Source organism: Colletotrichum chrysophilum, assembly GCF_026319265.1.
Source record: "Colletotrichum chrysophilum strain AFK26 chromosome Unknown scaffold_257, whole genome shotgun sequence".
Lineage (NCBI taxonomy): Eukaryota > Fungi > Ascomycota > Sordariomycetes > Glomerellales > Glomerellaceae > Colletotrichum > Colletotrichum chrysophilum.
In genome coordinates, this window is record NW_026517544.1 from 20,319 (window position 1) to 46,057 (window position 25,739).

General features: G+C 56.6%; 6 protein-coding genes across 6 annotated transcripts; 5 read left to right on the forward strand and 1 right to left on the reverse strand.

Annotated features, from left to right (window-relative positions):
- Positions 1–2,613: 2,613 nt before the first annotated feature.
- COL26b_013800 (uncharacterized protein) lies at positions 2,614–4,379 on the forward strand (the record flags this gene model as incomplete). Its single annotated transcript, XM_053186389.1, has 2 exons — positions 2,614–3,175; positions 3,253–4,379. 2 exons carry the CDS (start codon positions 2,614–2,616, stop codon positions 4,377–4,379), a joined length of 1,689 nt encoding a protein of 562 aa, XP_053029667.1.
- An 8,148-nt stretch (positions 4,380–12,527) lies between these two features.
- On the forward strand, positions 12,528–14,189 carry COL26b_013801 (uncharacterized protein; the record flags this gene model as incomplete). The annotated part of the gene is made up of 2 exons (XM_053186390.1): positions 12,528–12,564; positions 12,604–14,189. 2 exons carry the CDS (start codon positions 12,528–12,530, stop codon positions 14,187–14,189), a joined length of 1,623 nt encoding a protein of 540 aa, XP_053029668.1.
- Positions 14,190–15,262: 1,073 nt separating this feature from the next.
- On the forward strand, positions 15,263–18,078 carry PRR1 (serine/threonine protein kinase prr1; the record flags this gene model as incomplete). The annotated part of the gene is made up of 5 exons (XM_053186391.1): positions 15,263–15,270; positions 15,340–15,583; positions 15,643–16,351; positions 16,401–17,643; positions 17,694–18,078. 5 exons carry the CDS (start codon positions 15,263–15,265, stop codon positions 18,076–18,078), a joined length of 2,589 nt encoding a protein of 862 aa, XP_053029669.1.
- A 301-nt stretch (positions 18,079–18,379) lies between these two features.
- On the reverse strand, positions 18,380–19,208 carry COL26b_013803 (uncharacterized protein; the record flags this gene model as incomplete). The annotated part of the gene is made up of 2 exons (XM_053186392.1): positions 18,380–18,388; positions 18,411–19,208. 2 exons carry the CDS (start codon positions 19,206–19,208, stop codon positions 18,380–18,382), a joined length of 807 nt encoding a protein of 268 aa, XP_053029670.1.
- Positions 19,209–21,497: 2,289 nt separating this feature from the next.
- COL26b_013804 (uncharacterized protein) lies at positions 21,498–23,066 on the forward strand (the record flags this gene model as incomplete). Its single annotated transcript, XM_053186393.1, has 1 exon — positions 21,498–23,066. One exon carries the CDS (start codon positions 21,498–21,500, stop codon positions 23,064–23,066), a length of 1,569 nt encoding a protein of 522 aa, XP_053029671.1.
- A 1,627-nt stretch (positions 23,067–24,693) lies between these two features.
- Positions 24,694–25,008, forward strand: COL26b_013805 (uncharacterized protein; the record flags this gene model as incomplete). The annotated part of the gene is made up of 2 exons (XM_053186394.1): positions 24,694–24,864; positions 24,922–25,008. 2 exons carry the CDS (start codon positions 24,694–24,696, stop codon positions 25,006–25,008), a joined length of 258 nt encoding a protein of 85 aa, XP_053029672.1.
- Between the last annotated feature and the right edge of the window lie 731 nt (positions 25,009–25,739).

Here is a 25,739-nt window from a genome sequence, read left to right on the forward strand (position 1 = left end):
TTGCGCAGGGACAGGCGCCCAGGTCGCTCTAAAATTGCGGGGCGATGGATTCAGGTCGCGTCAATGTCCGGTGCGTCGACGCTTCACCGGCCGGAGCTCCGAACGTTGGTGCCTCGTTGTGAGTGAGGTTCGTCCTGCTTTCGATCGCCGAAGAGGGCTGTCTGGCTGCCTGTCGTTCGGTGGTCTAGCTCCAATAGACGTGATTATCAACAGGCGTGGATCTCTCTCTCTCTCTTTCTACCCCCGAAGTGAGATTGACAACCAGGCTTGTCCTGTTGCAGCCTGGTCTGTTCGGCGTTGGGCTTGTCGCTCTCGAAAATCGTCTCGTCTTCTTTATTTATCTTTCTCTGGGCGGCGCAAATCAATCGCAAACCGCTTATGCTGTCAGACTTGGGGAAAGGCCGGGCGCGTGCACACTCGACAGAAAGCAGGCGGGTGTGCGGTCAGATTTAAAGATACGAGAAACGGCGAATGTGAGGACTCCGGAACCCGGATGCCGTTGCTGTTGAAATAGGAGAAACCAGATTTTGGGGGCCGACCGGATGAAAGGCGAGACACAATTGCTGTCATGATGACCAAGACCGCAAACCTTCAGATTTCTCCTGCTCCCTTCCCTCGGTTCGCAACCATCCCCCTCAAACTGGCAACTCTTCATCGAAAGCCGAGGCAAGTTCGTCCAGCCTGTGTCTCAAACGCAGCTTTGCAGCATCACAAAAGCTTGTCTGGACCCAGCGGGCTGGTCGCAGCGGACAGCGGCACCGAACATCAGACACTTGTCGTGGATCACATAGAAAGACAGGCGCCTTCTCGAACGCCCAAAGAGATTGAATACCGGTCGACATAAGACGAAAGTCAGATTCCCCGACCGGGAAAGCTTGTGGTTGGACGGGATTGGCCAGAAGCGGCAACTCAGGTTGCGCTCTCAACCGGGGAATGGCTGGCCGTTCGGAGGTTCGGCGCGAGGTAGCACCCTGCGAATGCCCGATTTTGAGTGCGCGTGCTGCGACGACGACGACTCGTCTTCCTGATTAGTCGCCGTTTCTTATCAGACTCGGGAAACAAGTCAAACACATGTATGAATTAATGCCAGACATGGACAAATGTCAGAACAGATAAATCAAAACAGAGGTCCGGTGGGCTTACCCGTCTGTCTACTCTGGGGATGCGCGCGTCCGGACGGGCGGACGGACCTGGGCTGGGAGAATGTCCGATGGAAGGGGTGAGCAAGCCAGCAGCAAGCACATGCAATGCACACCCGGGCCGCCCGCTGCGTAGAGAAAAAAGAAAGAAAACAAGTCCCCGAATTCTTTACATTAGCAGCGTCCGGTCCGAAACCGAAAGCTGATTTGTCCAATTGGCCGTGTTTACTGCTGCTGCGTCTCCAACTAGGCGTCATCCAGCATCTGCATTATGGAAACCTGATAAGAAAGAGACAGAACCGCTATGCAGGCAGAAAAACGCCCGCCATCTCATCTCATGCTGCAAGTGATGCATCGCGTGAGAAGCGAGACTGTGTCAACTGTATCAAAACAAACTCATCTGCCCACTTTCACACGTTCGGTTGGGTCAAGCGAGAAGCTTCAGAAGCTTCATAATGAACTCTGTTCCCTCCAGCGACGGAACTCAGTCTCGATGCAGCAATTGACTCGCGCACAACCTGGTGTCACCTCGGGAATGAAGCTTCCACAACCTTCGATAGTTCTTCCATCCGCATGGAACGATGCAGGCCAGAACTTTGAACACTTTCTCGTGAAGCAAAGCGTCCAAAACAGGCGGCGGGTGTAGCAATATGTATCCGCTCCCGCACCGCTCACCCCGAAGCAGCAGCATCACCATCAGCAGCAGCAGCGGCATTCATCGGCGGCCGCGGGGGGCCTAGGCGACAATCCCGAGGTCTAGAGATGCCCTCCAGCCAGAGCGGGAACTTGAGCGAGCAGGGATGAACACGTCGTACACCGTCAACACCCACTAATTCCCTTCGCGAGGCCACAGCAGACGAATCGCGTGCTCTCCAAGCCCGGCTCAGCCACACGCTACTGCCCCATGTGCCCCACTACTCCCCATCAGCCACACTATGACGTTTAATTGTGCCCCTCCACGCTTTCCCCTCTCTGTGCCACTCTCTGCCGCACTGGTGAGCTGTCACAGCAGCTCTTGGTGCCTACCACCAGCTAATACGTGGAAACTGACGCCTCTTCTCGCAAACAAGAGGCCTCTCTCTGACTCTCCGTCTCTCTCGCGTCCAAAAGAAGCTCCATCTAAGCCTCACAGGGCCGCGATATCCACGTTGACGACACTTCTGCGCCACACCAAAACCCTCAACAAGCTTCATTTCATCTGGCGACCCCGAAGATCCAGAAACAAAAAATAAAACAGGGTCCAGCTCGCCATCTCCCAAACATACAAAAACAGTTGCCATCACCTCCAGAACAGCTGCTGTCCCTTCTGCCATCACCAGCCTCATCCATCATCAGACGATACCCATCCATCCCCCCACCTCCATCCTCTCCTACATTTCCTCGCATCACCTTCTCGTTTGCTCTACCTCTTAGATACCTGATACCCAAAAAAGTCCACACACACACACGCACAACACCTCGCACGTCCTGAATCATGTCGTGGTCAGGCCCCTCCCACAACGAGAAGCCCCCCGTCCCCACGGGCGAGCACCAGCAACAGACCTTCCCTCCCCCTCCCACCGACCAAAAGACCGAGCTGCCCGCCGGCCAGCAGCCGTACTTCCCCCCGCCGCCTCCCGGCCCTCCCCCCGCGAACCAGCCGCAGTACACCCACGCTCCCCAAACCCAGCAGCAGCCGCAATACGGCGCCCCGCCCCAGCAGCAGCAGCAGCAGTACGCTCCTCCTCCGGCCCAGCATCAGGCCGACTACAACCCGGCCCAGTACGGCGGCGCCGGCCACCACTACACGGCCCCCGGCGCCGACCACACCGACCCCGCCGCCTCCCAGGCCGCCGCCGCCTTCGCCGCGACCGCCCCCGAGGCCATCAAGCCCCAGAAGCAGCACAAGGGATGGGGCGAGCGCCTGACCCAGATCGGCATGAAGGCCGCCGGGCCCATCAACGCCATGGCCAACAAGATGGGCTCCCAGAGCTTCCTGCCCACCACCATGGACAAGGAGTGCGAAAAGGCGGCCAAGATCCTGCAGAGCTTCTGCAGTCCGTCCCCCCCCCCCCCCCCCCACCTCCCCTTCATTCCCCGTCAGACCAGAACAAGGCTAACATCAGCACCGCAGAGGAGGGCATCGCATCCGACGTCCCGCCCCAGCAGCCGGCCTCCGAGAAGCTTGAGCCCGGCAAGACCGACGCCGGCAGCGGCTCCTCGCGCCCCGTCACCCCGAACAAGGCCAAGAAGGAGCAAAAGGCCATCGTCAAGATCCCGAGCAAGGTGATCAACAAGGCCGTCGGCCTCGCCATCTTCACCACCTTCCGCGCCGGCTTCCAGTTCTCCGGCGCCACCGGCTCCGGCGTCCTCATCGCCCGCCTGCCCGACGGCTCCTGGGGCCCTCCCTCGGGCATCCAGGTCCACGCCGTCGGCGCCGGCTTCATGATCGGCGCCGACATCCACGACACCGTGCTCATCATCAACTCCCGCGAGGCCCTCAACGCCTTCCTCGGCAACCGCGTCAGCCTGGGCTCCGACGTCGCCGTCGTGGCGGGCCCCTACGGCGCCGGCGGCGTCATGGACGTCGGCGCCAGCTTCGGCGGCAAGTCGCAGAAGGAGGGCGAGCAGAATGCCGCGGACGAGGCCGCCGCCGCTGCTGCTGCGGCCAAGCCTGCGGACGACGGCAAGCTGAAGCCCGAGGACGACAAGAAGGCGAAGCGCAGGAGCAGCAGCACGTCGCTGAAGCCCAACTTCTCCTACGTCAAGTCGCGCGGCTTCTACGCCGGCGTCCAGGTCGACGGCACCGTCGTCACCGAGCGCAAGGACGCCAACGCGGCCTTCTACGGCCAGAAAGTGTCGGTCGACCAGATCATCAAGGGCCAGGTCCCTCCCCAGGGCCCCGCCGGCCAGTGGCCCGGTGGCGCGCACCTCTTGTACGAGGCCCTGCGCACCGCGGAGGCGCAGCAGCCCCTCCCCGAGGCTAACCTGCCTCCCCCGGCCCCCGTCCCGGCCACCGGCCCCGTTCCGACCACCAGCCCCGGCCAGGCACCTCCGGGCTACGGCCAGCAGTCGCCCCCGGGATACGGACAATCGCCCCAGGGCTACGGGCAGTACCCCCAGGGTGGCCCGCTGGGATCCCACCCTCCCCAGAGCGGCCCGACTGCCTCGGGAGCACTGGGCGACGAGCAGCTCCCGGGCTACGTCGAGGACAACGTTCCTCGTCCCGGCGTGGGAGACCACAAGCAGCAGTACCAGTGAAAAACAATAACGAAAAGCGTCATGACTTGAGTTTGTGTATGAAAGTTGCGCGATGAGATATCCCTGTTGCACGGCCGGTTGCAGCTTAGAGCTTAGATAGCCCCCTCAATGACATAATTTCTTTCAATAGCATAATGAGCAAACCCGAGGAATCTGTGATGTGTGCCAGTATCGCTTAAAATTGCCCTCTCCCCATGACACTGGTGTGTCATCCACAAATCCATGATGGACAGAGTGAACAGTGGCACGTCGTTCGCCGTCGTCCGGGTGTACTATGGAAGTAAGTATGTAGCCGAGACATCGCACCTCGCAGTTCGACAACTCGGCCAGACATTCTCCGGCGTGCCACAGACGGCGCAAGACGGCAACAGATTTACGGTGTGCATAATGTGACCAACGAGGAGTGCTGCCACAAACTCCGAGTAACCTTACAGATACATCTGTACGATTTGCATCTTAACTCTTCAGTTGATCGCTGCTGTCCTGGAATTCACGCCAGGAATCAGTCGAGGTAGGCGTATACTACTGAGTGTTTTACGTGGTCAAATTGGCATGACGGCCATCGAACTTGATATTCAACCCCCCCCTGCGTAACGCGAGAGGTTCAGTTGTTTCTAAATCATACGGAACCTGCAATAATTTGTGGCTTTTTTTCTGCAAGCTGCGCCAATGTTCCAGAGATGCTTCAGAGATATTGAACCTCGCCCTGGTTGGTCGCATGGTTCTGCGCTAGTAGCCCATCGAGTGCCATGTTTCAACCGACTGGTTGCCAAAGCACCAAGCCGGCGCAGGAACGCATCGTTGATTGGGAAAACAAAAAGCAACGGCCACAGAATAAGCAACCTCTGGATCTGAGTGGTCCCCCTCCCTTGGTTGGAGAAAACTCCTTGCAGGCTCGAGATCATGCGGGGTGTGTACCAATTGCCGGTAGCAAACCAAATTCTATCCATACCGGCGAAGCTCACTTCAAGCCTGGCATATTGGGTGAGCTGCATAATTGACGGTTTACACAAGAGATGCCACGGTCGATGCGTGCACCACGCCACCGGCGAGCACCCTCTGGTGCTGTTCTCGAAAGGCGCCACAGGATGGGAACCCGCAGCGCTCGGCCAGCGATCGGACCGACGAAGTGAGGCGGAAAGAAGCCAGCAGATCGTGATATCCGCCTCCTAGCCTTTTTGGGCAATGCGGGATCAGGGTCACCGGTGCGGTACGGCGCTCACGACACGACGGGTGGGCCCAAGTGCCGGCCGGTCGCCGTGCGCTCCCGCGCTGTCACAAGTTGAATGCACAAATCTCAATTGCAATTAACACGAGGCCATCGTCTGTCGTCGGTTGAGATGCCGTAGGGGACAGTGCCGTTAACCCAGGGTAGGGCAGATCATTCGGTCTCTATGAAACGGATTTGTATGTGATCCACAGGGGGCCGCTGGGACAGGTCGACAAATTCGGACGAAGTTCATCGAGAGACACTGTCTTGATCCTAAAAAAAGACTTCCAGTGACGGTCACAAGGCTGGTTCAGGTCTTGTTTTGGCCTGGGCTTGCGTGATTTCATGAGCTTAGCTTTGTAGACTATTTCACATACCCCGCTGGCATTGGAATGCTGGATGTCATTCCTGCATTCCGCCCGGCACCAGAGAGACGGGACGTCGCATTAGTGACGATTGTCTGGACTTTGCCCGTCTCGCCTGGGCCGCAGGTTCGGAACACGGAAGAGGTGGATTGTATGCCCTGGCGTGAATGCCCAGGTAGGCTGAGCGAAATAACAGTTTGGCCGCGATGTTGGTGCAAGAAGTCGAGATGGACGGCGACCAGGGTTGTACTGAGGACGTCATCGACTCCACGGTGATGAGACGCCCAGGATGTGTAGCATTGGGACTTTTTGGGTCTTTCGGTACCCCGGTCTCCAAAGCAAAACCTCAGCGACACATTCGCTGTTCAGTCCTCGCTTCGGCCTTTCACCGGCCGCTCAAGAACCCCCCTTTTTTGGGCTTCCAGTTGTCCACAACCCCTTCTTCATCTGACATCCCCACGCCAAGGAAAGGTCACTCGAACTGATGCTGAGGCAGCGAACAACTGGAGACTGATTCGTCAGATCGTGTCAGGTCCATTGAAATGGTCTCCAGTGTGGTTTAGGTGGGCAGATGAGCAGGCCGATCGCCAGGGCCCATTGATGCTGCTCGTTTTTCCCTTTGTTCTGGGGTTTGAGCTTTAGTCGACCATCGGCTTGCATGCGACGACCGGCGTGTCGGTGCCAGAAGCCGCCATCGTCTCCTCCGGGTGGTTTTGGGACGATTAAGCTCAGGGCCAAGTCCAGGTGTTTGCAGATGTTTACAGTGACTGACCGGGTAGAGCTGGACAAAATTGACTTTCTGTGATCCTGAGCTTCCCGTCTCTCTGGGCAGGCGTTGGAAGGTTTGGCTGAAGCCTGCAGATTGGCAGGTTAGGCTCGCTGAGCCGAAAGTCTGTACTGGATGGACCAGCTGCCGCTCCAAGCACCCGCCGCTGTTTTGGGTAGGGTGGCAGCGGTGGCTAGCAGTTGAAATGGAGATACATAGCCTTGGCCTGAAGGGGCACAAAGACGGCGTGTCTGTTGTCAGAGAAATGCTGATCGGCCGCGGTTCGCAGCAAGATCCGCGTCATGTTTCGTCAAAAGGGAAAGAATCAAACGGAGCCGGCACCATCCCTGATTCGAAAGTCGTTGTCTGTTGGGAATGGTTTGGCAAGCCTGGGATGTAGCGTCCAGAGTCGGACTCGACAGCCTGAAAAATGATTTGTCGCAGGGAAAGGGACGTCCACCGCCATCAATCCCTAGCACCGTTCCTCCCCTATTGGGGTCCGTTCAGGGACAGAGCAGCGGGCAGACAGCGGCCATCAGCCAACCAGCCCGAGGTGAGCGGCAATCGATGCCTCCCTTATTTTTTCCTCTCCTCTTATTGCTGCCGATCTCTAGATGGAAAGCATCTGGTTGGCCGCAAGGGCGCATTAGCATATCAAAAAGCTCCGTAGACGCTGGAGGTTGGGCTGTTGGATAAGGAGGTGAGAAGGCTAGCGTGATAGGCATAAGTGAAGATCAGAGCCGCTTAAAGTGTTGATGCTGGAACACGAGCGATGACATTCTGGAAAAAAGACTCGTCGGTACGTAGTTGGCGAGGAGCCGTGGGTGTGGCCTGTTGGGAGGCTCCCAAGGCTCCGTTGGTTTTGTGGGCGTCTGATGTCTGAACGGTGACGGCGTGCAGGAACAGGTGCAGAGTGCAGCAGCAGGCACGCACGCAGCGAGTGACAAGCACAAGACCAAAAAGTGTGTGTGGTTGTTGGAGTCCGCCGTTGACATTGGCCACTTTGGTGGAGGCGCTGGCTAGTACTGGATCAGATCGTCTGCTCCGGATGATGACGACGCGTAACTCGGCCCAGTTTTTGCGCTGCGAAAAATAGCAACGCTTCTGGCGCACCCGTGAGGCGTGCATGCGTTTTTTTGGGGTTCCCGAGGGTTTCATTCGGAGTAATAGACGGGTGGCAGACAGGCGAGATGGTGGCACTGAGTAGGCAGTGTTTGTAGATTTTGTGGTTTTGTGGACAGCACAGCGGGTACGAGGTTCCTTGTAGGAAGGTCGATTGCGCAGAGTAAAAGCTTGTTAGTGTGTCCAGCGGCTCAGCTCCGGTCAGCTCGTAGATGACGATGGCAATGCAAGCTGGGTGCGAGAGTCATGGCCGACGGCGGCTCCAGGGCACCGAGTTCGAGGTAAGTTGCCAGGAGCAGGGCCTTCGGGCGGCAAGCATCCGGGAGGCGTGCGTGCTGAAGCTGGACGGCAACGGCATCGGACGGCGGAGCTGGCAGCAGCAGAACAGGATCTGGAGACCTTGAACTGGGGCTTTTTGACAGGACAAGACGACAGGACAGGCAAACCGTCGACAGGGAGGCGACCGGCAGACGGCGACTCGGACCCACGAGGCAGTGGTTGACAAACCCCACGGTGACGAGGGTGTTGGGTCACTGAGGGTAACGGAGGCACAAACGGAGGTCTGGGATTAAGACGCATCGACAGTGATCAGCACGACGTCGATTGAGTGCCGAGTAGAGTTATCTGGCAGCGTGATCCGTCTGGGCCTCGCGATGGAGCACTGGAGCAGCATCCAGAATTCGGGAGCCCTGCGATGCCATGCCATGCTTGGTGGTCGCCATGAGGCCGCTAACAGTATTGGCAGACGTGGGCCACGGCCGAGTGTGCCGTGTTGTGTGTGCGAGTGAGCGATTTCGACGTGTCAATCTCGAATTTATGTTTGTACTGCGTAGTAGAATATCTCTCCTTGGGCAAGGACCCATGGCGATGATGGTGTCAAAGTCCAATGAAAAGTCGTCTTTTGTGTGTTTCTTCCCGGCGAGATTGGGGACGGGTGTCGAGCTACCCGTCGCCGCGAAATTGACGAGATTGGAGCGGCCCACGGGAGAGAGATAGCCAAGGATTCTGGAAGGGGATGGCTTACCAGCAGCGGCAGCAGCAGATTGATGAAATTGGACGGGTTGGGATTGCTGGCATTGGCGATGATGGGGCGTGGTGGTCTTCTGGGTGGTGGACGCGGGTGGTGGTTTGCAATGGAAAAATTAAGATTGGGGTCGCTCGGCACATGGAAAGGAGAGATTGCGGTGATTGCAGGTTGGAGCACGGGTACGGGAGCGGTACTTGACGGGAAGCGGTGATTTGGCCGGGACGAGCAGGTACTGGAGGGGTACAGGGGGCAAGCTGGGAAAGGAAGCGGCTATCGAGACGCCCTCCTCCTGCCATCTGGGAATAGGAAGGAAGCAGAGCCAGAGCCAGAGCCGCTCTCCCCCTGAGAAAACGGTGACGGGTGGCCAATCACGTTTTTTGGACAGAATTTGTTAGGCACTGGGAAGGACATCCTGGGAGGTCGCACCTTCCAATCGTGAGCGGTTCCCTCGAGCACGTTTGTCGGGCCACGCGATGGCGATTGGATGGCGATTGGATTCTGGTGGTCTGTGGGCCAATGATACGGCACAGATCAAGTCGCAGCGGGGCTCCTTCCTTTTGGTTCGCTGGCCGTCATTTGCCAACTGATAAGCAACGAAGGTCTCGCAATGGAACAGTGAACTGCAACTTGCAAGAAGCTGCCCTGCACTTCAGAACGCAGGGCAGCCATCGCGCGACGAGATGCCACTGAAAAGTACTTCTTCTGCTGTTCCTTACATAAGAACGCCCATCTCCCGGAGCCCACCACCCCACCTCAATCTGCGTCAATCACGGCCAGCAACCTCTGCAATCTGGGATCAGACAGATTTACGTTAGATACAGACTAGCGAGAGACGCGACGGCCTGAGGCGCGTGTTCCCAGCACTGGGCGCTAGGTGACTTGGACTAAGGTAGGTAGCAGCGAGCACGCCTTCGAGAATTCAGCAAAGGAGCCGCTGCCGGCGCCGGCGCGACGGAAGACGGGACTGTCAATTGGATCTTGGCCACGCGCTGGTGGCGGCGCCTCCGGCTGCGGTGGTTGCGTGGCTTCGTGGCTGCAGCATCGTCGGAGTGTGTTCCTGGCCCCGTCGGGACAATGCAATATCTTGGATCTTGCAAAATGCCATCGTCAGCGTCCAGATCCAAGCTGATTGCGTGCCGGACAGCCATGCCCAGCAGCAGCAGATCGGCCAGAAGCTGTAAGACGACCCAGGGTTGCGTCACCGTGCCGTAACGATGGCTGGGGAAACTGTGGGCTACCGTAACCAGACAGCGACAGCGACAGCGACAGTGACAGTGACAGTGACAGTGACAGTGACAGTGTCGACTGTGAGTGCTGAGTGAGGTGCGGTAGCGTCCCAGAAAAAAACCCAGGCCAGGGCAGCCGCGCCGTCTCCACCCAGGGACCCCACCGGGAATAATTCCCCTGCCCCCATTTGTGTCCCCGCCCCTGGCCAGTCAGCAGCGACCGTGCCGGCGGATTCCTGGTCGCGGGCTGGACCTCTGACCTCCCACCTCCCACCTCCCATCGCTACCCCCTTTCGCCGTTCCCTGCCCACACTTTTGGAGGTGAACCCACTCACCCTTTTTTTCCTCCTCCCTTTTTGCTTCCCTTCACCGGTACCGAGCGAGCCAACGATTGAAGACGGTCTCGGAGAGGCGAAAGATTGGATGAGATGACGAGGACGCGTCCAGTCCACCTACAGCCAGAAGCAACAACTGCAGCACAGAACATCAGACAGCGGAGCGCGGATTGCTTCTGCGTGTTCCATGCTGCTACCGCTGCCGCGTCCGCAGCGCACCTCAACTGTCGACATGGGACGAGGAGGAGAGCCCTCTGTCGCAGGCTCGTCTCTCCCTACGGCGTGCGCTACGAATACAGGCAGAAAACATCTCAGTGTTTGAGAGTCTCAGTTGCTGTCCAGAGAGAATGGGCTGAGGCGACTCGTCACTCGTCAACCTCCAACTCGGTTGCAAATTCCCATGCACAAGCAACGCAACGCTACTGTACCTATTCTGGAGCTACACACACACACATTCTACCAAGTACAGGCCACAGACGACGGATACGCAGCTGCAGGTCCCGTTTTACCCATTCCTTCCCACCCGTTTACCCTGCACACTGCCATGCGCAGCGCCGCCGCCGCCGCCGTCTTGCCTTCTTCTTTGGACCTTGGTGCAGCTCGCCGTAAGACAGAGCCGCTGCTTGTGTGTGGCGGCGGGAGGGCAGTGGCAGAGGCAGTGGCAGTTGCCGTTGCTGTTGCCAAAACAAGTTGCTACGTTCGTGTTTTGTTTCGGTTGTATTTTTTTTTTGTCTTTAATTCATTCGCCCGTTTCTTTGAGGTTTCCGTCCTTCCTTCCTTTCCGTTGTCCCAGCTCCTGCCATTCTTTACTGGAAGCAATGGAAATGGCGACAATGGAAATGGAAGAAAAGCCAAAGATACGTACCCTGGGTACATCCCAAAAGTGGGAAGGAAGGCGCTCTTCTTCAACAGGGCCCCCTGCTGCCAATTTTATCCCAATCACCAAATCCCACCCGTCCCTGGCTCTTGCAGCTGCTGCTCGTCGCCAAGCCTTCTCTCCCACGTCCATCTTTCTGTCTCTGTCTCTTCCTATTTCTCCGTGAACCTCATGTTTTCGGCCGCTGCTGTTCGCTCCAGCCAGACTCTCAGAGTAAAAGAGAGAGGCTTAGCTCACCCTTCCAGTTATCGATATGTAGGGTTCCAGACCAAACTTGGCTCCAACTTCCCGAGCCATCATCCCAGTCCCAGTCTTTCCCTCTTTCTTCCTGGATTCCCACTCCCGCTCCCACTCCCCCTGGTCCACGCCTCCATCTTCCTCGTCCGCACACCCACAACTCCATGTCCCACACCCCCCTCCCCCCCTAAATCAGCGTGGTGAACATTGAGAACCACCCCCGGTCCCCGTCCGTCACTCTACGCCGCACGTACGGAGTCTCCTCCCGGCACGCTCCAAGCAGGTATTCGTAGCTCTTGTTCGCCTTCTTCGCTCTACCTACCCTACCGCGCTACGAATACCTACCTTACTCCGTTCAGTACCTGCACCCGTCGCATAGTAGTATCCATCCCCTACTGTACTGTTTTGGCGTCTTTTCAGCACCGTTACGCACCTCTCTTGTACCTACCCGCCCGCTATTCAGGGACCCTCTTTTTCACTCTTCCAGACCTCTTCTACCTCTTCTTCCCTCATCTCCCACCTTTCCCCTCCTGCTCCTTTCCCTTCTCTTCGTCTCTCCAGTTCACCACGAATCTGGATCGCCAGTCTCTGCTCGCGTCTTCCTTTCCAGCAGCAGAGATTCCCGTTTTCCCGATCACTTGCCGGTCCTATGATCGTGTCACTCGCTCAACACAACCACCATTAGCTGCTATCGCCGGTATCTGCTTTTTTCCATTTGGCCTCGGTTTGCAATCATCCATACAGACTTCTCGTTTTCTGTTTGACAGGTCTTGGGTCGTGGAGCTATCGTCCGAACTCACTTCACCAATCCGAGTTCATTACATCCGCACCAAGGACTACAGCACAAGGAAGAGGAACCCTCGACGACAACCGACGACCTCATCTCATCGCTCAGACTGCTCGCTCACAAAAACACCAAGCCGAACATCCCCCCTACAGCCGTCAAGCTGGACGAAAAACAACTAGACCGTCTTATTCGGACAATGGGCGCTAAGCTGCCTGGTCCGGTTCGCGCTTGCAGTATGCGTAACCCACTCACGAGAACGCTGCTTTTTGCAGTCGTCATCCTGGTCATCATGGCCCTCACCCTCAGAAACGACGCCATCGACGTCCGCGGCCGTATCATGAAGACCGGTGCCGGAGTCAAGTCCTCCATCACCCACCAGCAGCCTTTGGACCCCGTCAAGTCTCACGGCTCATCATCTCTCTCCGACAAGATCCCCGCCGAGCCCGCCCCCTCATCGACTCACGTCATGAACTGCGATGTCAACACCGACCACCTGAAGCAGGTCAAGGACAAGTATGGCCTCGACAACAAGATCCACTACTTCAAGCGCTACGTCAAGTTCACCCGCAAGAACATCATTCGCAAAGCCTACACCGTCCTCGACCAGGAATTCTTGCCCAAGAAGTTCAAGACGGTTGATGTCACCAAGTCCTACGCCCCCGAGGAGTGCCACGCTCCTCTCGAGCTCCCCGTCCCTCAATCCCCTTACCCTGCCACTGTCAACGCCTCTGACTTTATGTTCGCTGTTTCCACCACCTACAAGCGTTTCAACGACCCCAAGACGAGCCCGATCAAGGAGTGGTCTCACTGGCTTACCGACAGCAACGGCAAGTCCAACGGTGGAAAGCTTCTGCTCCTCCTCCTGGACGCCAGCGACGCCGAGCTCAAGGATGCCAGCGACAGGCTCAAGCGTGTCGGCATTGACGTGGATGTGGCACACTCTGACCCTTCCATGGAGATGGCCGTTCGCTACCTGACTCTGGTTCCCTACCTGTACAACCACCCCGACCGCAAGTCGAAGAAGTGGTTGGTTACCTGCGACGACGATACCTACTTCCCCAGCATGCACGGTCTCATCGACAAGTTCGCTACTTTCGATCACCTCGACCCTCTGTACGTTGGAACCCTCTCTGAGGATGTCAACGCTATCCACCGCCACGGTTCCCAGGCCTTCGGCGGTGCTGGTGTCTTCCTCAGCGTTCCCCTTGCTGCCGCCATCAACCAGCTGTACGAGTCTTGCAAGACCCCCCAAAAGGTCAAGGAAGCCAACTCTGGCTGGGGTCCCCAGGGCGACATTCTCCTCCGCAAGTGCATCTACGAAAACACCGAGGTCCGCCTCACCAACATCTGGGATCTGTGGCAGCTCGACCTGTACGGCGACCCGGCCGGTTTCTACGAGAGTGGTATCAAGCCTTTGAGCTTGCACCACTACAAGGGCGGCGGCTGGCACTTTGCCAAGCCCTTCCAGACCACCAAGGTTTCTCACGCCTGTGGCGAGGACTGCCCGTACCAGCGATTTATCACGTCGGACGACTTCATCATCGCCAACGGCTTCAGCGTTGCCCACTACCCGCAAGGCATCGACTTCAACCTCGACCAGATGGAGCGTACCTTTACCCCCGCCCCCGATGACATTGGCTGGAACTTGGACTACATGTTCGGCCCCCAGCGCAGATCTCTGCACAAGACTGGTCGCAAGATTGCCTGGGAGCTCCAGGAGGCTCACGTTCAGGAGGACGGTTCCGTACTCCAGATCTACACCCGCAGGAAGGACGACGAGCGCTGGGTCGAGGAGGACGGCGAGCCGATGAGCAAGATCGACGGCGTTATCGAGCTTGTGTGGATTCCCTCCACATGAGGTGCCCTCGGGACTCCCGAGCACGACGATACGACACAGGCGAAGGCCCTCTCGAGGCGCCTTCACCTCATGACATGATGGGACGGGTGGTTTGGGCGAAACGCCGTCAGATAAAAGCACCTCAGCAACCCATCCAAGCATTTTCCCCATCATCCCAGGATATCCTGGCCTGTTTTCATAGCTGGCCCCTCGGCCGAAATGGCACGGGCCTGTTTCGATTCAGACGGCAGCACAAAGGCAACCCGGCGAAGGATAACGGTTGCCTTGCCCAGGGCAAAAGCATACCATACGGATCCCCCAATACCAACCTCCCTGGACAGGATCATAATTATAATCCGCTGACCGCGATACCCTCATTTCATTACAAACCAAAAACCCCTTTTCGATTCGACTCGGTTCTCGACTTCGGCATACAGCTCCTAATCAGAGCTTCGGCGTTTGAGTTCGGGCTTTTTTTTATTACAACAAGCATGCTGGCAACCGCTACACTTTCATTTTCCTTTCTTCTTCTGCGGCATTGCATTGCACATAGAAGGATTGCTTGGACGGATCTTGCAATCGGTACATAGACCTGTGAAAGGCCGGACGTTTGGAGTCATGATAAGGACGTTGGGTGTCCTTTTTCGGAGGTCAACCACCTGGATTAAATTACGGTGGCAGGAGGGTGCTGATACCATTGGCGCCTTGTAGAGTTAGACAAGTGTATACAAATGATACGAAATGTTCAAAAACATGACTTAATCCGCCTCGACTTGACTCGTGCGATGAGATTGCCTTCGATTGCCATGTGTCGAGATTCATGCGATGGGATGAACTTGTGGAGCCTCACATCTCAGGCCAAAAGCCTGTACTGCGTCAGGCACACATTGCTTCTGTCTCAGCCACGTCCCGCCCCCACTCGACGCCACAGAGGCAGCTGTGCCACACGTGCCCCGCCAACGTCAGTTGGGCCGGTACGCTACTGCTGTGCCGTCCTGTGTCCTTCCATGTTTCGAGAAATGAAGTCATGAAGCTTGCTGGCCTAGCTTGAGCTCTTCCAACGTCCAACCCTGCCCCGATAGGGACCCTTCGACATGGCGACGTGAGTATCCTTTGCGATTACTCGAGTTTGTGCTGTTTGGTCTGCCTGCTAACAGTCATTTGGGGCCAGTATATCGAACATCCTGTCGCTGCCCTTCCGCAAATCCACACAACTTTCGCTGTCCTCGACGATACGGCAGTACATCAACACCAAATATGACCAGCACCCGGACATGTTCCGGCAGGACCTTGAGGTCATCGATGCCCTCCGACGCGATGCGGTCAACGTGAGGGAGCCGCACCCCAGCGGCATCAAGAAGCTCCAGGCCTACGCCGGACAGCTGGTGTGGATCGGTGGAAAGTTCCCGATCGACGTACGTGGTCGTTCCATCCTACGACAAACGCAGCGAAATGCTAACCATGCTTTGGACAGATCGGCGCCGAGTTCACCTGGTACCCAGCCCTGGGCTACAACACCGAGCGACCGATGGTCCGCAACAACCTCAAGTACGAGCTCATGAACATCCTCTACAACCTCGCCTCCCTCTACTCCCAGCTCGCCGTCGCCCAGTCCCGCACCGGCACCGAGGGCCTCAAGACCGCCGCGGGCTACTTCTCGTCCGCCGCGGGCGTGCTCCAGCACATGCAGAAGGAGATCCTCCCCGAGCTGCGCATGTCGGACCCGCCCGAGGACATGGACGCCAACACGCTCGAGTCGCTGGCGCAGCTGCTGCTCGCGCAGTCGCAGGAGTGCTTCTGGCAGAAGGCCGTTATGGACGGGTACAAGGACGCCATCATCGCCCGGCTGGCGGCGCGCGTGTCGGACCTGTATAACTCGGCGGGCGAGGCGGCGATGAAGAGCGAGGCGATCAGCTCCGCGTGGATCCACCACATGAGCGCGAAGCACCACCACTTTGCGGGCGCCGCGCAGTACCGCGCCGCATGCGACTGCCTGGAGAAGCGGAAGTATGGCGAAGAGGTGGCGAGGTTGCAGGATGCTGTGGCGTGCGTCAACGAAGGGCTGAAAGAGAGCAGGGGCGGGTACCTCAACAAAGCTGTGCTCGATGACCTGAACGGCCTGAAGAGGAAAGTTGAGGAGGATCTGAAGCGGGCGGAGAAGGATAACGATGTGATTTATCTCAGTGAGTATTGCGAGTGGGAGGTTGGCAGCGGCCAGGCTAACGCAAGCAGATCCCGTACCGCCCAAGTCTGAACTCAAGATCCTCGACAGGGCGAACATGGCCATCGCCAAGGTTCCGCCTCAAGTGGGCAACCCGTTCGATTACCTCGGAGACCAGGCCGAGTTCGGGCCCGCCCTCTTCACGAAGCTGGTACCGTTCTCTGTGCACGCAGCCATCACCATCTACGAACAACTCCGCGATCGCATTGTCAACGAGAATATTATTGGTCAGATGGAGACTCAGACTGAGAAGCTCCACCAGATTCTCAGCTCTATCAACCTGCCGGGCTCATTACAGGCCCTCGAGAAGCCTCTCGGTCTACCTCATAGTTTGGTCCATCACGCCGAGGAGATTCGCCAGGCTGACGCTATTGGACGCATCCAGCGAGCGTTCTCCGATATCGACAAACTCCGGAATGCAGATATTTCAGTCTTCAATGAGGGCAAAGCTATCCTTACAGCAGAGGAGGAAGAGGACCAGAGGCTTAGACGGAAGTACGGCACCGACAGGTGGTCGAGACCAGACAGTCGGAGCGATCCTCAGGGCGCTGCGTTCTGGGGACAAGTGGCAGAAATCGAGGGTTACTTTGCCAGCAGTACGAGCAGTGACGCACTTGTGCGAGAGAAGTATAGAGAGGTCCAGGACTTGCTGGAGATGCTGTCCGGGTCGGACCGAGCTCTCATGGACTATGTCCCTTCAAGCAGGCGGATGGACATCCCCGAGCCATTGAAGCCAGTCATAGGAAGATTGCGCGGGGCCTACAACGATGTCCTCCGTCTTGAATCGCGAAGGAGAAAGAAGGCCGAGGCACTGAGGGAGAAGGCAAGAACGGACGACATCAAGCCCGACATCCTCAAAGAGGCTGCCCGTCTTGAGCGGACGTACCCGACAACAGCCATCGTCCCGGCGCACTTTGAAGAGTTTTTCGAGAAGCGTCTTGACAAGCTCTATGACGGAGACATTGAAGCCGTGGCAAAGGAAGAGGACGAGCAGGACCGGCTCATGACGGAGGTGCACCGGGTCAACCGGGAGTTCGAGAGCCAGAAGAAGAATCTTACCAGCGGCAGCAGGGAGCGCGAGCAAGCATTGCAGAGGTTGGACAATGCTTATTACAAGTACAAGGAGATTGTCAACAATGTGGACGTGGGCCGCAAGTTTTACAACGACCTGAGTAAGGTAGTCGGCCAGAACTTCCGGGACCCGGTCAAGGCGTGGGCTGCGGAGCGGCGGATGGACGCAAAGAGTCTCGAAGAGTCAGCACTGTCCTATCATTGTGTAGGAGTATTTGCTAACAACGTTCCAGGGAGGTCACCATGCCGCCTCTCGGCTCTCTCAATATCAACAGATCCCCAGTCCACTCGCCCGCTGGCTCAACGTACGACCAACGCACAAACAATTCCTACTTCAATGCCAGTGTCGTCCCCGGCTCCTCACCGCCTCAGCAGCAGCCCTCAAGACAGGAGGTGGTGCATCCTCCCGCCGAGGCACACATTCAGTCATGGGCGGGCTCGACCGTCGAACCGCAACACCCCAGGCCAACTAGCATGTGGCAGCCTGACATGGGGATCAAGTTCTCGGCACCAGCCGGCTCATCGGCTGCCCCCACCACGCAGCAAGCGCAGGGATCGGGGAGCAAGCCCCCGCAGGGCGGCACCTGGGACCCGGGCTCCGGAATAAGATTCGGATAGGATACGGAACGGTTCCCGCCCCCTAGACGAAGACCGCAAGCGTAGAGATTTGGTTCAGGTAGAAAGAGTGCCGCGATGTTGTTGAGCTCGGCGTTGGTGGGTTTTGTGTCGTCGTCGCTAGATGTATTCATAGCTCCAGCTTTGTTGATGACCCCTGTTGATCCGTAAATAATTCCATCCACGAAAGCTTTTTCCATTTACATCCTGTGCCTCCTCCGTCATCTGCGAATCCGAACGCGCGCCACGATGCCCCACCCCCTCATGCTCTCCCAGATCCCCAGCTCGTTCTCCCTGCGAAACGTCACTTCCTCTGCGCGCACCGTCATGCTTACATCCTCGTCCTGCTGCTGCTGCTGCCTTGCCTTGCTGACGTCCGGCGGCGGTGCCGAAGACGACGACGAACTTGCTGCCGCCTCGGATGACGATCCCCCCCTGAACAGTCCCCACCCCCGCGCCTTCTTCTTCTCCTGGATGACCTGCTCCACGACCTGCCGCACGACGGTGCGGTCGAGCCTCGGCTCGGGCTGGAGCTGCCGCGCGAGGCGGCGGGCCATGTCCTCGTCGGCCCACCACCACTCTTCCTCGCTGCTGGTTTCGGGCGAGGAGGAGGAGGAGTCGGACCAGCGGCCCCATTCGTCGAAGGCGGCGGGCGGGTTGGGGCGGAGAGAGGATGAGGAGGAGGGTTCGCGGAGGGAGGAGGATGAGGATGAGGAGGGGCCTGTTGGGGGGGTTCGTCCCGATTTTGAGGGAGGTTCCTTTGAATCTGCGGGAGAGACGCGGATGACTTGCACGACTTCGTTTGTCTCGGAGGCGATGCTCCAGCGGGGGTCTACGGCGGCGGCGGGGACGAAGACGAGCTCGGCGAGGGGCGGCGGGGAGGGGGATGTTGCGAGGGTTGTGAGGAGGGCGGCGAGGTGCGGGGTGAGGAGGGGCAGGAGGGTTGTTGTTTTGTGGGAGGCGAGGGCGGATTGTTGGGCTTGGGTTGTGCGGAGGAGGGAGGTGAGGGAGGAGAGGGTTTGGGGGAGTTGTTGTGAGAATGAGGAGGGGGAGGGGGAGGTGAGTGAGGTGTAGGCGGGGGGAGGGTCGGAGGGGTCGTTGTCGAGGTCGTAGGAGGGTGGTTGTTTAGACATTTTTGATTGTTGTTGCTGGTGGTGAGCGTTTGACGATAGGTAGGTGATGTATTGACGATGTTTGGTTGGGTGAGGCTATTGATGATGTGGTGTTGATGCCTGGTTTGATGACTTGGTGACAATGGTGTCAAGTTGCTGTTGATCTGACTATGATTGGTAAGAAAGGCAAGGATACACGGTCTTCTCGTTTGAAGCCTTGATGAGCTATAGATGCCTGGTAATATCGCTGTGTGACAAAAGAACGATAACTGGTTGGTAAAGAACGCCAGAGAGGTTGTTCATGAATGGATGGAGATCACGAGATGAGCTACCTGGTTTCAGCCCCAGCATGGGCCGTGGAAAACGCCACCCAGTGTGCCTCGTCCTATCACAGGATGAACTTGCATGCAGCCACAAGAGGATTATTTCGCCTCCGAAGATGAAGTGTTCACGTGAGTGCGAACTCGGCCGACGGCGATGAGCGGGAATTATACTTTATGAGGCTGGGTCCGGACGATCTAAATGATTTCTCCGATTCTATCAGGGTCGTTTGGTGAAGAATGAGGTGCGCTGGGCGAGGGCAATGGAAATGAGGGAGATGCGGTGGCCAGAGACTAAGAAGATGGCGTGAGGCTGCGCCCCCTCAGCTCATAGCCGACCGAGCCTTGGGTTTGCTGTGCCTTTGATCCTGCCTGTCCCTGGGGGATTGTGCGACATGAACCGGTTATGGCGGGGCGTCTGGGCGAACACGCTAAGTCGGGGGGTTATTGGACAGTTGTGGCACCAGGATGACTACGAGTCTGATTGATGCGCCGTTCCAGTTCCAGTCCACTCGCGCAATGAGCCAGATTGAGGTGCCCCTTGGAACTAGCGTCGCCCGATTGCTGTGTAACCAGCGCGGGGACCCCCTTTTCGCTTCCAGCATTCCGGAGACAGGTGACCGGTTTTTGAGGCCCACCCCTGACTCCGCCTCCGGTTCGGTCCCCGGATGCGGGCTTCGGTACCGATAGGGTCGGGTTGCGTTGTTAGACGCGAGAGCCCGAGAATGTTGATCTGGGGGTTGAACTGAGTGATTTATCGTGAGTGATGCTGTCTAGCCTGAGGGATTTCTCTGCGAGATCAGAAGTGCAGATGCTTTGGCATGATGTAGGTCTGGAGTTGATTGGGATTGTTCAGCTGAGGCGTTCCTCGGTGAGCGCATTGGAACTTGGGGATCCATGAATGCGACTGTGATTGCCGATGGAATATTCCTGTGGGGCAAAATCTTATCTGGTAGACCCTGTGCATACTACAGAACCCTGATTTTGAGGCTGAGATGCTCATCTACATGAAAGCAGCGGTTCATCGAAGTATGATCCTATGTTGCGGGCCTCAATGGGAGAATACATCAACGTGCCCTAGAAGTGTGAGTCGGGCGGAATGATCGCCGTCTTATCCCCCCACAGACCCACACCCCAAGCCACTAGGCAGCCGTTTAGGAAGGCTTCTGGAAGGCGAAGGGAGCTTGGACCAGGATCATATGACTTACTCTAGGCGCCACTGATGACATGAAGTGGTTTTTGGGGTGATGAATACCATGAATATACAGGAGCTTCTGAAAGTAATTCATGAGTTCGGAGGTGGCCGAACACTTGATGATGTCGGAAAAGATAACGTGACCTCGATAGAGCGAAGAAGAGGGGTTGTCTAGCATAGTCTATTCATCTTCATACCTTGGGCGCATTCCAAGTGACATACCAAGGCCATTTCAGCCTTTCCTGGGCTCCGCCACACAACCGCTGGGATAGCTCCTACGCGCCCTTTGCTGCTTTCCCCTCTTCGGCATGGCCCTTGGTAGTGTTACACGAGGCTCAACGATTGGCTTTCGCTCCTGCAAGAATGCCTTGCGATCTGCCGTCGTGCCTATGACTCCTAAACGTTGACATATCAGAAACGCGAACAGACCGAGCATACATAAAAAGGAGGAGAGCCATCTACAATGTTTGCTCTTTCGTGTCACACAAGTGTAACATTATCCTCAGATATCCCAACATACCCTCCTTCGTTATCAAGGGTTGTAAATTAATCCGTGTTAGAACGAACACCATCAACACCTCACCGGCTCATCCAAAGCATAAGTAAACCTTCTCGTCACCCCGCCACCCTTACTCTTCGGGTTCTCCGATAGAACTCAACGACAACTATCTATATAACATCAGTTGCACCCCCAATCTTCTCCCTTTAATCTCAGCCAGCAAAGCAATTACTTAATCATTCCTCATCTTTCATACCCCATCCCCATCCATCAAAACACAAACAAACACCGCCAAAATGTCGTACAGAATCGCAGCCCCCGATGAGTACTTGGCCATCACGGGTATGTCCGTGAAGACGGTCAAGATCACAAAGGCAACATGGGTCTGGCCCTTCCAGCGCTGCATGCGCTTCTCCGTCCAGCCTCACGACTACGCCATGAGCCTGCAGGCCATGACCAAGGAGAAGCTGCAATTCCTGCTACCCGTCGTCTTCACCGTCGGCCCGGACGTCAACTCCCGCGGCGCAAACGCCCAGCACCTCTACCACGGCAGCAACAGCAACAACAACGACAGCTCCGTCCACAGCAACGACCACGACTCCATCCCCGCCAACACCCGCGAGGACCGCGGCGACGCCCTCATGAAGTACGCCATGCTCCTCGCCGAGGCCGCCGACAAGAAGGGCGGCTCCATGCTGCACCTCGAGAACATCGTCAAGGGCGTCATCGAGGGCGAGGTGCGCGTGCTCGTCTCCAGCATGACCATGGAGGAGATCTTCACCGAGCGCGAGGTCTTCAAGCGCCGCATCTTCAAGAACATCCAGTCCGAGCTCTCCCAGTTCGGCCTCGTCATCTACAACGCCAACGTCAAGGAGCTCAAGGACGCGCCCAACAGCATCTACTTCGAGTCGCTCTCGCGCAAGGCCCACGAGGGCGCGACCAACCAGGCCCGCATCGACGTCGCCGAGGCGCAGCTGCGCGGAAACGTAGGCGAGGCCCAGCGCAAGGGCGAGCAGGACCGCGAGATTGCAAAGATCAACGCCGAGACCGCCGTGCAGAAGACGGAGCGCGACATTGAGCGCGCCACGGCCGAGGCGAACCTCGACACGCGCCAGGCGTCGCTGACGCGCGATGTCGACATTGCCCGCGTGCAGGCGCAGCGCGCGCTCGAGAGCAAGGACGAGGACCTGAAGAAGGAGGTCGAGGTGAAGCGCGCGGCGGCCGAGATCGAGCGCCTGCGCGCGCGGGACGTCGTCAAGGCGACGATTGAGCGCGAGGCGCGGCAGCAGCAGACGGATGCGGAGGCGTACGCCGTCGAGGCGGACGCGCGGGCGCGCGCGGAGAAGAACAAGCGCGAGGCGGAGGCCGGCGCGTACGGGATCGAGGCGGATGCTAAGGCGCGGTTCGAGAAGAACAAGCTCGACGCCGAGGCGGCGCAGTACGCGACGCAGCTGGCGGCCGACGCGGACCTCGCGGTGTCGCTCAAGAAGGCCGAGGGTCTGTCCGCGATGGCGGACGCGTACGGCAAGATGGCGCAGGCCTTCGGCGGCCCGGCGGGCCTGATGCAGTACCTGATGATTGAGAAGGGCACCTACGTCGAGCTGGCGAAGGCGAACGCCTCGGCCATTCGCGGTCTGGAGCCCAAGATCAGCGTGTGGAACACGGGGTCTCAGTCAGGCGAGGGTGGCGGCAACTCTGGGGTCGACACGATGAGGAATATTTACCAGATGCTGCCGCCTTTGATGACGACCATCAACGAGCAGACTGGAATTACCCTCCCTGAGTGGCAGTTTGGTAAGCTCAACGCTGGCATGAACGCTATGCAGGCCGAGCAGCAGGGCAAGAAGGTCAATGGCGGTCACTGAGAGACTATGACGGACAACACTCGTTTGTGAAATTGGGGGATATCGGCGTTGATGGCTTAGTTTGAGATACCAGGGCGGTCACTGTCGATTATAGATTTCATTTGTCTTCAATGTGTTATCAAGATAAGTATCATGATGGAATTAATCAGAGACTCTAGTTTTCAAGGTTATCTATCACATAAACAATTACCCCTTACACCACACTCTATTGATTGATTAGGGTCCCTCTCAAACTTCGATCAGCGTACTGTTTTGAATATCTTATCCCTCTCTCTGTTCCTATCGTTGCTATTGCTATTGTTTTTATTGTTGTCGTCGCCGTCCCTCGGCCCGGTTAGCTAGAAGCATTCGCCCTGATGGCAAAACTCGCGTAGTCACACTATCCCGTTGAAGTCGCAGCACGTCTGTAAGGCACCGCCAGAGGGATGGAGCAAATCGACGCGCCGCAATCTTTACTGACCTCAAAAGCGTGAAGCCACATAAATTTCGAGGTGAGACTTCAATCTGAAATTCCCCTCTTAAAGACTTACCCAATCATACCTTACGGCTCTTCCACTCTGATCAAGTTCCTTCATGTTTACATTGGTCACTTCAGTCTTGTCACCGGAAACGTCAGATCAGCGCAATAACCCAAGGTCGGCATGGAAATACAGTGCCCCATCACGACCATCGGCCCACGGTCATTCCTCTTCTCCGTTATCCCCGATGTGGGTGCACCGGGACAAAGTTGCCCCCCGCCCCGGCTCCTCGCTGTCGCCTATCGCCAAAGCCGACGCCACAGCACTGGAGGTACTACACAGAACGCTGGTACTGGTGACTGTTTGTGCAGTAGCATATATTAAATGTGGACGCGAGTCTATCAACACGTGCGCCGGTAGTGTAACAATCCTCTCGCCTGTTTCATCTCCTTATGACCACCATTCACAATCGATACCAGAAAAACAACCTTCAAGTCGTCTACCTTTATCCACTTCATTAACCCTTTGATAGAGGTTGAGAGGGGTAAGATGGCTAAATGGCAGTACTGACTCGTTCCTTCCATTGGCATGACACGATCTATATGTCCATGGGACGCCAATTCCCGGTGGGATGGATTCAGACCCAATGGAGCGGGCGATTCGTCCCCCTTTGACCAGAATCAATACATGTAGCAGTGAAAGACTTGCAAAAAAATACAAGCCGCTGTGGAAGCTAAGGCCATCGTCTCTGGCAAGACTACATGTACTGGAGCGAGGACCTTCCACGCCTTCACTTCCCGCGCTTGCCATACCCTTGCCTTCCTGCGTTATCTCATCCAATCGCAAAGGGCAGTCCAAGCGTTGGATATTGCTCACAATCGATGCAGTCACCGAAGAGAACCCTTCTGTGCTTTGGTAACCCGAGCCTCCCGTAAAGAGAATGGATCTCGCCCCCTATGTGAAACTGGGAGATGAGGCTCATTATTTAGACTTTCTTCGTATCCTTGACGAGATTCGGACTTCTATTCACCTCCCGAGTTTGGTGCTGTCTAACCAACTGAACTCAACTGTATTTTAACTGACGTTTGCTCCCAGTTGGTCAACACAATCAGCTGAATATCTTGCCTGACCAAAACATATTCACACGACATAACATTCATTTCCCAAGGATGCAATTCCTCAACGCAATCTTCATTTTTGCTTCACTCGCAGCTTCTGCGACTGCCGCCTCTGCCGATGCGGCTGCCCCCATCGAGGCGAGACAGGCTGCAAGCCCCTGCTATTCTAACCAAAAGTTGACCTGGAACACGGGCCAGTATGGCAGCAGTGGAGGATGGGGTGTAAGTTAGCCCTCGTAAATTCCTACAGTGATGATACTGACTTCGATGTGACTTCAGTGTGTCACCAACACCAATGGCGGCTGCAAGTCCTACTACTGGAAGACAGAGCTTCCTTACTACAGCGTAAGCACGATAGTTGCCTGATTTTGGGGTTTAATACTTGCTGACTTGGTGTTGATTCTTAGTGCACTTAAACTGTCTGCTCTGTAAATTTAGCAGCGTGTTCGGATCGCAACCTTTCTCTTACCTGGCCTTCCTTCGCACATAATCGCCTTCCTTCACAGACCTTTGGCGATAGCATACTAGCTGCGTGGGATTGCGTTCTTGTTGATTCAAGTTTCTTACTTAGCGTGGATGGGGCTTCACTGTTATTATAGAGGTGAACCTTTCTCATGCGGCTATGATATTCAAACACATTTGATTTGGCACAGATCCACTAGCAGCCAGTTTATTGTATAAATAACCTTCTTCTAGTAGCGAATGATTCTGTATCACATCTGTCGTAATTATATTGAAGCCTTGTTGAGGAAGTTTCGAGCCCACCCAGTAGGGGTTTTCACAGTAGGGGAAAAAGCAGTAAAAGCACCTCGGTCAGTGCCTAGTCCAGTAGCTTCGCAGTATACATACCTAAGGGTCTGGAATAACTGCCCGCGCTAACCCTAACTCGCCTGCATATAAGTGAAAGCATCTAGGCTAGACGTATATACTTGTTACGACCCGTTATGCATGGATAACAGTGTTACGACCCGTTATGCATGGATAACAGTTAACCGACCCACTTGGGCGTCGGGCGGCTAGGACAGGACATTTGTACTGCAGGATCACGGGAACAACAGGGACTCACTCGGAACGGAAGAACTATAGTACAGGTCACG